Here is a 13,060-nt window from a genome sequence, read left to right as displayed (position 1 = left end):
CTTTACAATAGTAAACAATTACAATTCTACCAAATGCAATTTTTAAAGAAACAAAGTTTAGCCAATTTGGAAGGCTTGAAGCGCGCGGGGTCAGCTTTCCCGGTTCGTCTCTCAGCTGCCTGCCTGCTTTTCCCTCGGTGCTCGTCATTCCCATGAAATGGGGGCGCCCCTAGTATTCCTTCAGGGTCGGAAGGAGGCCCAACCCGCCTGACAGTCAAGGCACCTCCGGGGAGGGGAGGGGGCTTGGGGGCGGGAAAGGAAGGAGCTGCTCACTCTTCCCGCTATAGCCCAGGCCCGGATCAGGCGCATCCCTCCTGGCAGACGGCGAAGAAGAGGCTTCGTGGCCGCTGCGCTTCGCCCCTCCTGCCATGAAGCCCTGGCTCTTGCTCAGCCTTCTGCTCCTGCAGCAAACGCTTCAGAGCGGTAAGTCTCGCTCTCCTCCTCGGGTTTGCTGCCCCGGCTCTTCTTTTCCTGCGGGCGGCATCGTCTAAAATCAATCAATCAATCTCTCGCTTCCCCTTCTTTCTCCACGCTTGAGAGTAAATTTGACGGGCGGGGGGGGGGGAGAGGGAGCAAGTGTGATTTCTACCGTGGCAAAGAGAGCGAAGGGCAGCCGTGGCTCTCTTGGCCACAGACCCCCCCCCTTCCTGAAAGGGAGCCTGAATTGCTCCGCGCACGAGAGTGCCTATAAGTAATGGAGCCGGATGACTGCAACCTCCGCCCCATTAAAGAATTTAAGGACTTGGAAACTTTTCGTTGATGTAGTTGAAAACAGGCTGTCCAGCAATCCTACCTCTCGCTTTAAAACTGTTTCTAGCGCTGGGTTCTGTATCCTTTTATAACCCCTCAATGCAGCTGGAGAGGTCGGCAGCTTAGAAATAAACTCAGACAAGATAGCCCCTCTCCTCAGGTAACAACAAAAAGGGAAAAAAAAAGTGATGGAGAAAGGAAGAGAAATTCAAGGAAATCGAGGCATGAAAAACAGCCTGCTAAGAGTTAAATAGCAAATCTCAGAAATTCTGTCTGACATCTGAGATTTTGGGAATTGAGAGGTGGTTCCTGTAAAAATAAAATTATTCTAATTATTCAGGTTTGATATCCACAAGTTTTAATTGTATAGAATTCTAAACCAAATATCTATAATCTCAGTGGAGTATTTTTGCTATAATTTCATACTCAAGGGGAAAAACATTTTGATGTTGTTACTTTTCCTGTTTATCCCTTAGGGGTAATTGTTCATATACATGAGCTTAATTGAAATCAATGCAGCATTAAAAATTGCCTGTCTCTGAATGTCCTGGTTGATGTGGCAGACTTACTTGTTGCTAACAATAAGCTGCTTGCAGTTTAGGCTCATATAAAAACAGATTGGATATAAATTTTAAATCAGATTTTTTTTCTTCCGTTCAGTGTACCCATAGAAAAAAATATAACAGAAACATTCCTATTAATAATGTACTGCATCATCTTTTCTCCTCTCTTTGTAATAGCTGTTGGTCAACCTGCAAAAAGCAAACGTCCAAAGGAACCTGGAGAGAACAGGATTAAGCTGAGCAACAAAAAAGTCAAAACCAGAACTCCCAAATTAAAAGAAAGAAATTCCACAGAGCCTTCCCCAAAGGCCAGCTCCATAATGATACGAGTGATGGAGAAGGGCCACTTCCAGAAACCCACGGCTACATTAAACCTTTCAGCAGGTCAAAGTATAGAGCTTCGGTGTAAAGGGAATAGAATTGGATGGAGCTACCCTCCTTATCTTGACACCTTTAAAGACACCAGGCTTAGGTAAGGCTTGCCAGGTGAAAGAGGATGAAATGGTCCTGAGGCTTCATTGAAATACTTTCTGAACAAAGTAGGCAAATGTGGATGGTCTTGTTCAGGTAAAACACATGAGACAGATAGAATATCTGCTTGGTTTAGGAGACAGCATCTCCCAAATATAGTTAGATGCATCCCTCTTCCAGTGGCCATGGTAGCCAGGGATTGTGGGAATTATAATCCAATACATCCGGAAGGCATCTGGTGGGAAAGACTCCCAAAGTCTTTCACCTAAAGCAATGAGAGGCCCTTGTGTTCTTTCTTGCAGATATTTCGTTACCCAAACTAGGTAATAACTAGTGACTAGCACGGATTATGTTATCTAGTTTGGGTAATGAAACATTTGCAAGAAAACAATCCAGCTCAGAGAGGACCAAGGACTCCTCATTTCAACTCTGAGCTACAAATATTCTCCTTTATTAGTACCTACATCAACGTTTGGGCTGAACGGTACACAATTTCACCATTCTTCTGGCTTCCTCTTATTTCCAACAATCTCAGACAAAAGTTAGAAATTTACCATTTCTTTCCTAGTGGGCATGACTGCACCATAAGCCTCAAGGTGCATCACAAATATCAATATTACAGGGCAGCCGTGAGCAGAAAAAAACTAATATTTTTAGTACAGGAAAACACAGTTTCTCACTTGAGCGGCAATACCAGGCTCTAGCAATATGAAGGCTTCATCCCATTAGGGGGAAAATGTTTTCAGGAATCAAATGTGTTCTTGTCTATGAAGGTTCTCAATCATCCAGGTCATGGTTGTCCCAAAGGTGCTTTTCCAAAAGACAACCATGTTTTCTTACTTTTTTCTTTGAAAAATGTTTGGATTCTTATCCAAGATGCTTCTTCAGTTCTAACTGATTGGTGGAAGATGGAAGGAGGGGTTCCACACTCATTTACGCTCTGATTCGGGTGACTCCAAGGATACAGATAAACTTTCAACCCTCAGAGTGTTAACAATCATATGACTGCAAGGAATATAAATCCTTTCACACCAGTCAGAGCTGAAGAAGTTTCTTGGATGAGAAGCAAAATGATTTCAATGAAAAAACCAAGAAAGTCCAGTTATCTTTTGGAAAAACCAACTTTGGGACAAATGTACTCTTGAAAGTATCTGCAAAGTTAAGGCACCCATTTTGCCCCTGAGAGCCTAGCCAGCCCTCCAAATGGAAAGAATGGCTATCAGGTTTTGGCCCCACCCTGTCTGGATGGATGCTGGCAGGCCCCAGTTGGCCAAGGAGCCTGTTTTTTAACTCTTGTTCTAAGATATGAAGCCAACTGCTCTTATTTCAACTGGACATGTTCTTTTCATGAGTGATTTGTAAAGGATGTCAGTGCTAGGATAGCTTTTACTTTCTAAAGCTGTGAGCTAGAACTATGGGGGAAAATTAAACATAGGCTTTAACTATATCACTAGAGAATTCATGACCAACCTTACTAAATGAATTTATTTTTATGAATGTGGCATTGCTCCGTCACCACACCCATGGCAATCAGGAACTATTTATCACAGTTAATAAAATTGCAGAATTATAATTGAAGAATTAAATACACCCAGGCAGTTGAAAAAAGCAGATCTAAAGTAAATTAAATTGCTCTCTTGCAAACTCATTGACAGCTGAAAGTCCTTGTAATATTTCTTTCTCCCTATTCAGTCATATCTTATTCTCCTACTATTTTCTTTATTAACTCAAGTTGTTGCTCCAGCATATTTGATTTGCAAGCATTTAGGCTGATGTCCTCATTCGTTTCATCCCCATGACATCTAGAAACTTTGGGTATAGGAAGTAAACAAGTTTTTAATCAGTAAAATTATGGCTGAAGTCAGCAGTACATAATGGAGTATTCTTTCCTTGTGAAATATTCCTATTTTTTAAAAAAAATAATTCAAGGCAGTGAACATACCTAATACACCTTCCTATTTACCTGACAACAACAACTCAGTGAGATGGCCCTAAATGAAAGTACGATAACTATCTTGACTAAAGCTTGTAAACCTTTGTCCCAAATATATGAGCTTTAGTAAAGATAGTTATCGTACTTTCATTTAGGTCATCTTTCGCTCTGGTGACTATAGCCAGTTTGGTCTAGTGCAGGGGTAGGCAACCTTGGCTCTTTTATGACTCATGGACTTCAACTCCCAGAATTCCTGAGTCAGCAGCTGACTCAGGAATTCTGGGAGTTGAAGTCCATGAGTCATAAAAGAGCCAAGGTTGCCTACCCCTGGTCTAGTGGTTTCTAGACTAGAAACCAAGAGACAGGGAGTTTTCTGGACTGTTTTAGTCACAAGGCTGGCTGGATGACCTTCAGCCAATCTCTGTCTCTCAGCTGACCTTACTGGGTTGTTGTTGGGTAAATAGAAGGAAGGAATATTAGGTATGTTTGCTGCCTTGAATTATTTATAAAAATAATAATACAAATATTTCACAAAGAAAGAAGAGTCCATCAAGTACTGTTGACTTCAGCCATAATTTTACTGATTAAAACCTTCTTGTTTACTTCCTATGCCCCAAATTTCTAGGTGTCATGGGGGTGAAATGAATGATTACATCAGCATAAATGTTTGCAAGTCAAATATATTAGAGCAACAATTTGAGTTAATAAATAAAATAGTAGGAGAATAAGATGACTGAATAGGGAGAAAGAAATATCATAAGAACTTTCACCTGTCAATGAATATTAACTACTTTTGTACCATGAAATTGGATTTATCTACAAGATATAAATCAAAATAGTTTTCCGTTAAAAATGCTTACATGGCAGAAGTCAAATAAAACAATATTTCAGTTTGACCATTATTTATATAGTATGAAATGACCTGAAAAATATTTCAACTTGAGTTGATTGTTTTTTTTAATATAGTGTGATTTGGGGACTGGGTAGAGTTCTTCCCTAATACAGCTTTAGTCTTTGCATTGTTGCTCTTTCTTAAACCATACTAATTCTTATTAATCTGTTGTATATCACCTAGAGCAGGGGTAGGCAACCTCGGCTCTTTTAAGACTCGTGGACTTCAACTCCCAGAATTCCTGAGCCAGCATAGCTGGCTCAGGAATTCTGGGAGTTGAAGTCCACGAGTCATAAAAGAGCTGACCTTGCCTATCCCTGACCTAGAGTCTGGGGGTTGAGGCAGATTATAAAAACTGTAAAATAAATAAATAAAACATAAATAAATGCCTGTCTATATTTTAAATGAGAGGTTAAAAAAAACTATAGTTCTTCCAATGTTGCTAAATTACCATTCCCAGAAACATCATTTTTGGAATGTTTGCTGTCTGATGAGAATTATACTTCAGTCTTAAGGGAGATACCTGCTGATGTGAGCTTTCATGGCCAGTATTTGTTGGGCAGTGTTGAGCTTCAGGGTTTAGTAATTGCAGGATAGACAATGATTTTCTGATATTTCACCTGCAACTGTGACTGGCATCTTCTGAACCATACTGGCTAACAGACCATTTTGCCTCTAAAAATGCTGGCCACTATCAGGAAATCTGTTGTCTATCTACACCATGGTCACCAAGCCCTGAAGCTCACCTTTGTTGAAGGAACTGTTGGTTTCCCATCTCTGGGTTAGTCTTTTGTGGGGAAACTACATAAACATGACCCAGAACATGAAGCCCTTTTCAAAAATGTTGTACTAATAATATGTAGGCATTCATCATATCAAAACCAAAGAAATCATTAATATTTCTGAATGGATCTCCAAAGGGATCTATGGTTTATTTTGCTGTTAACTGAGATATAACAATGGGTCACTAGATGGCAGATTTCACCTATAATACTAATCAAATCTGCCTTCAACTGGAGGGAATGAACCTGAAACAGCTTTCCTACTTGATGCCTACTTGCAGTGGTGGGATTTAGCCAGTTCACACTGCTTCGGCAGAACTGGTAGCTAATTTTTTGTTGCCCAGGCCCAGAATGGACTTCCGGAAGCAGCATCCACAAAGAGAACCGGTTGTTCACATATTTGAATCCCACCACTGCCTACTTGGTGGTGGAACTGCCAGAACTTCCAGTGAAGGATCACACGGTCTAGTACAGACATGTCAAACCGCAATGTCATGTGACGTCACGAGACGTATCGGGACTATTTTGTCATTGCTGGCAATGGGGTGGGCATGGCTTCCGGATGACGTATCTGGCCCACAGGCTGGCAGTTTAACACCCCTGGTCTACTGATTCTCAAAGTGACAATTATTCTAGGAAGGATTTACACACTAAAGATACAAATCCAGTGAACATTAGCCAAGATTACCTGCAATTGAAAGGAATGGAATTACATTTGTCTTTTTGGCTGTAAGTCCTGGTAATTTAATAGGAATTCATTTTAATTAATTTCTTCTGGAATATGCCTATTAACATTGCATTGTTCTAGGCAATGCCTGTACCTTTATCAGTTCCTGAAAGGTTTTTACAAGGGGATCTGAAAATAAATGTTGAAGTAGAATTCTCATTGGCTTTGCTAAAGTATTGCTGATGGAAACTGAAATCCATCCATATCTGGACAGCCATATATAAAAGCATTTGAAATGAATGTTGGTTTCAACTGTGTATGACTCTATGCTAACATCAAATACTTAGTAAAAGGTAAAGGTAAAGGTTCCCCCGCACATGCGTGCTAGTCGTTTCCAACTCTAGGGGCCAGTGCTCATCTCCGTTTCAAAGCCGCTTGTCTGAGGATGTCTCCGTGGTCATGTGGCCGGCATGACTAGACTCCAAAGGTGCACGGAACGCTGTTACCTTCCCACCGTAGTGGTCCCTATTTTTCTACTTGCATTTTTACGTGCTTTCGAACTGCTAGGTTGGCAGAAGCTGGGACGAGTAACAGGCGCTCATTCTGCTACGCGGCACTCGGGATTCGACCCGTCAAACTGCCGATCTTCTGATCGACAAGCTCAGCATCCTAACCCACTGAGCCACCGCGTCCCTTAAATACTTAGTAACTACAGCTTATTGCAGATATATGTTGAGCTATCAGTGTCTCTCTCTTCTGTAGAACAAATTGCAAGTCCCAGAGACGCCTATTGTTTTTAAATTTCATATACCTGCCCAATTTCATCTTTTCACCAAAATAGATTGAAAGGATATTGTAATATGGCAAGTAAACTCTTTCAGTTTAAAGAGGCCTACTCAGGCTAATGTTTTCCTCTACATCAGACATGTCAAACACAAGGCCCGGGGGCCGGATCCGGCCCGTGAAGTGGATTCATGTGGCCCGTGAAGCCATCCTGGAAACAGTGAGGGAACGGCCCCCACTGCCTTGGCCCTGGCCTAGAGACCCTCCTTCTGCCAGAGACCCTCAGATCTGTCCCACTCCTGCCCAGGCCCCCATAGGCACCCTTGATGCAAATGATGTAGAGCTGGCTATGCCCACCCAGTAGGCCATACGCACTCTAGCCATGCCCACCCAGTAGGCCACACCCACCCAGGCCACACCCATCCAGCCCCCTGAGGGCAACCGCAATGCTCATGTGGCCCTCAGTGAAATTGAGTTTGACACCCCTGCTCTACATGTATTTACATTTTTCTGAAGATTATGAGAATGCTGGTGTCAACATATCTGTATCAGATGCCAAAAAGTGAATTTAATTTAATTTTCAGTACATAGTTTGTAAAAGAATAAGAGGAGTCCATGTACATGCTGAAAAATTAGATTCTTTACCAAGAAGTTAATAATGATTGCAGTTTGACTTATATGCAGGCACAGACATTGTAGTAAACTCATTAATGCTGACCTTGTCTCATCTAAGGTTAATTTAGCCATATTTAAAAGATTCTGCTAATACATGCAATCAAAATTCCTCAGGCACAATTGAATCTCTATAATGTAGATTTGTGTACTGAATATCACCCATGTGTCCTGCAAATATGCACCCATTAACTTCCATTAAATTATTTACTGCTTCGCTTGTTCCACAGTTTTATATCTGTCTTTTGGCTGCCTTTGCAGAATTCACTCCAATTTTCCAGAAGTTGTGAATAGGTACTTAGAAAAATGACCTTTTTACTACCTTTGCTTGACGTCATCTACTCTTTCTTGCATGAAAGTACAAAAGCTAAATTGTCTGATAGCTTCTGCCAATTCAGTCATTCAGCTAGTTGCAGGCTATTTTTATACAATACTATATAAAATCAGTGATTGTTATTTTGGTAGATCTGTAGCACTACAGGTGGGAATGTGGGGGTGTATCATTTCTGTTTATACTGAAAGTCTGGTACCCAAAGAAAATTGTGAAAACACAATGTCAAATGGCTTTCCTGCCAATTTTTGTTTCACCTTTAAATGTGGCATCTCATTTATAGAAGTGGATTAAAGTTATAGAATGAAAATCAAAATAATCAAACAAGGCAAGAAAGGAACCTAAGATCAGCACCAGAAGCTGAAATAGTCCTTTGTCTCTGTTTTTGCTAGCATCAAACAACATGAGAGGTACAGTCGGCTGATCCTGGAAAATGCCACTGCAGCAGACACCGGTGAATATAATTGCTGGCTCCTGCTATGCAAAGGCTACAATTGTAAGAAGGATGAGTCAAAAACAGGTTCAACGTACATATTTTTTGCAGGTAATAAACTAACTTATGCTTACCAAAGAAACCAGGATTATTTCTGTTTTTCCTCTCAAAGATCCATCTATCCAGTTCTAGAGATTAGATCTACAGATTGTCACAACTGTAACTGCATCTTGCTATCTTGGGTACACTTAATTAGCATATTGCACGGATAGAAATGATGGCAATGCAACTGTGAATTTACCAGTTTATTATATACAACATATGCTTTCTGATTTCCAGCAATAACAGCACAAAAATGTTCTTTTCCTCCCTTTACCAAATTATATTGCTGAAAAAAAGGTTGAGTCAGCAGGAGTGGGGCTTTGGACAGAAAGATTCTGAATTTCATTTTTTTATGGTTAAAACACATTTCTGGTCCCATTTTTTTTGTTACTGCTTTGGATTTTGTACTAGGCTGTGGTTGTGGACCTAAAACCAAAACAAAGCAGACCCCAGAAATCCAAAGTCTGGCCACATTGTTTTAGAGGAAGAGAGGGAGTGTGGGGGAAGGGAGGGAGGGGAGGAGAGAGAGAGAGAGAGAGAGAGAGAGAGAGAGAGAGAGAGAGAGAGAGAGAGAGAGAGAGAGAGAGAGAGAGAACAACCTTGTCTATTCAAGTAAGCAACCATTTGATTAGTCCAACCACATATCTTTCAACATTTCTTCAAAAGGTTTTGGCCAACTTCAGTCAGTTAATCTCTTCATTATAATACTGGTAGAATACTGGTAGAAACTCTAGGAAGTAGTATAAACCAATTTTAAATTTCATTTCATTCCTTAAATATTTGATACATTAAACAGAACGAGTAGCAAATGTTCAACAAATATTCATTGTTTGCTTTTTCCAACCAGACCTGCTTTCCCCCAATACATTACACAAGGTTTTTGAAATTAGGCTGTTTTAAAAACCTCTGATAGGGAAGCTGCAGTTCTGAGCAGACCATGTGGAATAAAGAACTTACATTGGGGCTATAACTATAATTTTCAAGGTATCACTAAACCCTATTTCTTTCAGCACTATTACATTACCTTTCTTTTAGATCAACAAACTTGAAGAACTGATGTCCCATAGGTTAATAAACCTATTGTAGGTTAGTATAGTCTTGCATGTGTTTGTGCATGCACATCCCCCCCATTCCCCCTACCCCTCCACCCCCACACAGCCTTTCCCTCTTAACGACTGCAAAACAGGATTTGTCAAGGACCAGACAGGACATAAATACATAGCTGGCAGGCTGTTGTTGCAAGCAGGTCAAGCCTGAAAGTTGCCTTTGAATTTGAAAGTACAGTAGTACACTTATATCCCTGAGATATAATAGGCATTTTGCCCATGACTCGTAGCTAAATTATAAATGCTACTGTTTAGGATAACTTTGAAAATTTCAATGTATCCTCAGGCCTTGAATTAAGGTAGGTAGTGAACCCTTTAAAGATTTTCTATGTCACTTGGATTTTTTCCTGGAAATTTCTCCTTAATACTAGGTTGGGTTTCTGTTTGTTAAGTTTTCATCTGTTACTTCTTGTCTTGCTCTGAGGTACTTTGGCGAATAGGTTGACCTTTCCTCTCTATGATAGCCCCTCAAATATTGGAAGACTGCTATCATTTCACCCCAGTCCTCCTCTTTGTTAGACTATTCCCAGTTCCTGCAACTGTTCATTGTACAATTCAGCCTCATTGTACAATTTAACCTAATCATCTTTGTTGCTCTTCTCTGCACTATTTCTAGAGTCTCAATATCTTTTTTGTACTGTGGTGATGAAATCTGGATGCAGTATTCCAAGTGCGGTCTTACCAGTGCAGCATAAAGTTAAGAAGAAATTTCCTGTCACTGCTTCACATGATCTTGATGTAATCTTTCTGTTGATGCAGCCTAGGACTGCATTGGCCATTTTTGCACTTATGGCACATCTTAGTTGCTCTTCTCTGAATTTTTCCCCAAATTCTCAACATTTTTGTGATATGATGACCAGAATTGGCTGCAGTATTCCAGTTGTGGTCTTACTAGGGTTTTATAAAGTGGTGCTAATACTTCACGTGATCTTGATTCTATGCCTCTGTTTATGCAATCCAGGATTGTATTAGCCTTTTTGGCTCCTGCAGCACACTGCTGGCTTATAGTCAAGTGATCGTCCACTAGGGCTCCAAGGTCCCTCTCACAGTTACTGTTTTTAAGCCAGGTCTTGCCCAATCTGTACTTGTACCTTTGATTTTACCTGCCTAAATGTAAAAGTTTGCTTTTCTCCAAATTGAAACTCATTTTGTCAAATGTAGGGCCCATTGTTCAAATATGTCAAGATCTTTTTGGATCCTGAGTTTGGCTTCTGGGGTGTTGGCTACTCCTGCCAGTTTGGTGTCATCTGCAAATTTGATGAGTTCCCCTTTAATTCCCTCATCTAAGTCATTGATGAAGATACTGAAGAGTACTGGGCCTAAGATGGAACCTTGTGGTACCCCACTGCTTACTTCTCGCCATGTAGATGTAGTGCCATTGAGGACTACCTGTTGAGTATGGTTTGCCAGCCAGCTACAGATCCATCTGGTGGTGACGTTGTCTATTCCATCTTTTTCTAGCTTACCAAGGAGTAGATAGTGGTCTACTTTATCAAATGCCTTACTGAAATCTAAATATACTACGTCCACAGCATTTCACTAGTCTACTAGTTTAGTCACTTTATCAAAGAATGAAATAAGATTGGTTTGGCATGATCTGTTTTTAACAAACCTGTGCTGGCTACTAGTTATAACTTTGTTTGCTTCTAGTTGTTTGCAGATCTGTTTATTATCTTTTCTAGGATCTTTCCAGGTACTGATGTTAAATTGATTGGTCTGTAGTTTCCTGGGTCTGTTTTCCCCCCCCCCTTTCTTGAAGATGGGAACCACATCAGCCCAATACATCAATATTAGGGTTAAATTAAATATTACTAGATGTTTATTGTTAATAAAATCCAGAATTGTGCAGTAATTATTTTCTTACAGAGAAATTTGAGCTGACTTGTCCTATCTATCTATCTATCTATCTATCTATCTATCTATCTATCTATCTATCTATCTATCTATCTATATCTATTTTCTATCTATCATCTATATCTATTTTCTATCTATTATCTAACATCTTATCTCTTTATCTGTCTATCTGTGTCTTCTCTATCATCTATATCTATATCAATCTATCATCTAATCTCTTATCTATCTATCTATATCTATTTTCTATCTATCATCTATATCTATTTTCTATCTATTATCTAACATCTTATCTCTTTATCTGTCTATCTGTGTCTTCTCTATCATCTATATCTACATCAATCTATCATCTATCATCTACTCTCTTATCTATCTGTCTGCTCTATCTATCTATCTATCTATCATCTATCTATCTATCTATCTATCTATCTATCTATCTATCTATCTATCTATCTCTATTTTCTATCTATCATCTATATCTATTTTCTATCTATTATCTAACATCGTATCTCTTTATCTGTCTATCTGTGTCTTCTCTATCATCTATATCTATATCAATCTATCATCTATCATCTAATCTCTTATTTATCTGTCTGTATCTATCTATCTATCTATCTATCTATCTATCTATATCTATTTTCTATCTATCATCTATATCTATTTTCTATCTATTATCTAACATCTTATCTCTTTATCTGTCTATCTGTGTCTTCTCTATCATCTATATCTATATCAATCTATCATCTAATCTCTTATCTATCTATCTATATCTATTTTCTATCTATCATCTATATCTATTTTCTATCTATTATCTAACATCTTATCTCTTTATCTGTCTATCTGTGTCTTCTCTATCATCTATATCTACATCAATCTATCATCTATCATCTACTCTCTTATCTATCTGTCTGCTCTATCTATCTATCTATCTATCATCTATCTATCTATCTATCTATCTATCTATCTATCTATCTATCTATCTATCTATCTATCTATCTATCTATCTCTATTTTCTATCTATCATCTATATCTATTTTCTATCTATTATCTAACATCGTATCTCTTTATCTGTCTATCTGTGTCTTCTCTATCATCTATATCTATATCAATCTATCATCTATCATCTAATCTCTTATTTATCTGTCTGTATCTATCTATCTATCTATCTATCTATCTATCTATCATTCATGCATTCATCCGTCCATCCATTCCTCCATTTACACGCACACACACACACACACACACACACACAAACACCTTGAATTGCTTCTTTATACAGATAAAGAAGAATTCTTTGTTCCTGCTCCCAGCTATTTTGAAGTGGTCTACCTCAACTCAGATAAACCTGCTGTGATTCCCTGCCGAGTCACCAACCCATCAGCAAAAGTAACTCTGCACCAAGAGTTTCCAGCAGAAGAGATCAAAGTGGATGGAATCAACATTATCTATGATGCCAAGAAGGGGTTCATCTACCAACATCCAACCTCTGATCAGAAAGGAGTAGTTTACTGCAGAGCTGAATCACAGGGGACACGTCAGATTTCTATTAAATACCAATTGCTTTATGTTGAAGGTAAGTTAATTCCAAGAGACTTGGTATGCATTTGAATACTTTTGATGTTATTCAGTTGAAGCAGTAAGAAGTCACACCTTGGCTATGTTTTCTTGTTGGGGCCACAAGGAATTAAAATGATGGAATTACTGTATATCATGCAGATGGGTAG

At 39.2% G+C, this 13,060-nt stretch overlaps 1 protein-coding gene across 1 annotated transcript in view; it reads left to right on the top strand.

Annotated features, from left to right (window-relative positions):
* Nucleotides 1-295: 295 nt before the first annotated feature.
* PDGFRL (platelet derived growth factor receptor like) overlaps nt 296-13,060 on the top strand; it is a 32,519-nt gene continuing 19,754 nt past the window's right edge. The window contains exons 1-4 of the mRNA XM_083367046.1: nt 296-423; nt 1,491-1,785; nt 8,237-8,388; nt 12,616-12,909. Of these exons, the coding sequence (XP_083223172.1) occupies nt 369-423; nt 1,491-1,785; nt 8,237-8,388; nt 12,616-12,909 (796 nt within the window). The 5' untranslated portion in view covers nt 296-368. The remainder of the gene's footprint in view (nt 424-1,490; nt 1,786-8,236; nt 8,389-12,615; nt 12,910-13,060) is intronic.

This window comes from Vipera ursinii (genome assembly GCF_947247035.1).
Source record: "Vipera ursinii genome assembly, chromosome: 7".
NCBI classification, from domain to species: domain Eukaryota; kingdom Metazoa; phylum Chordata; class Lepidosauria; order Squamata; family Viperidae; genus Vipera; species Vipera ursinii.
This window is presented reverse-complemented; position numbering and strand designations above follow the sequence as displayed.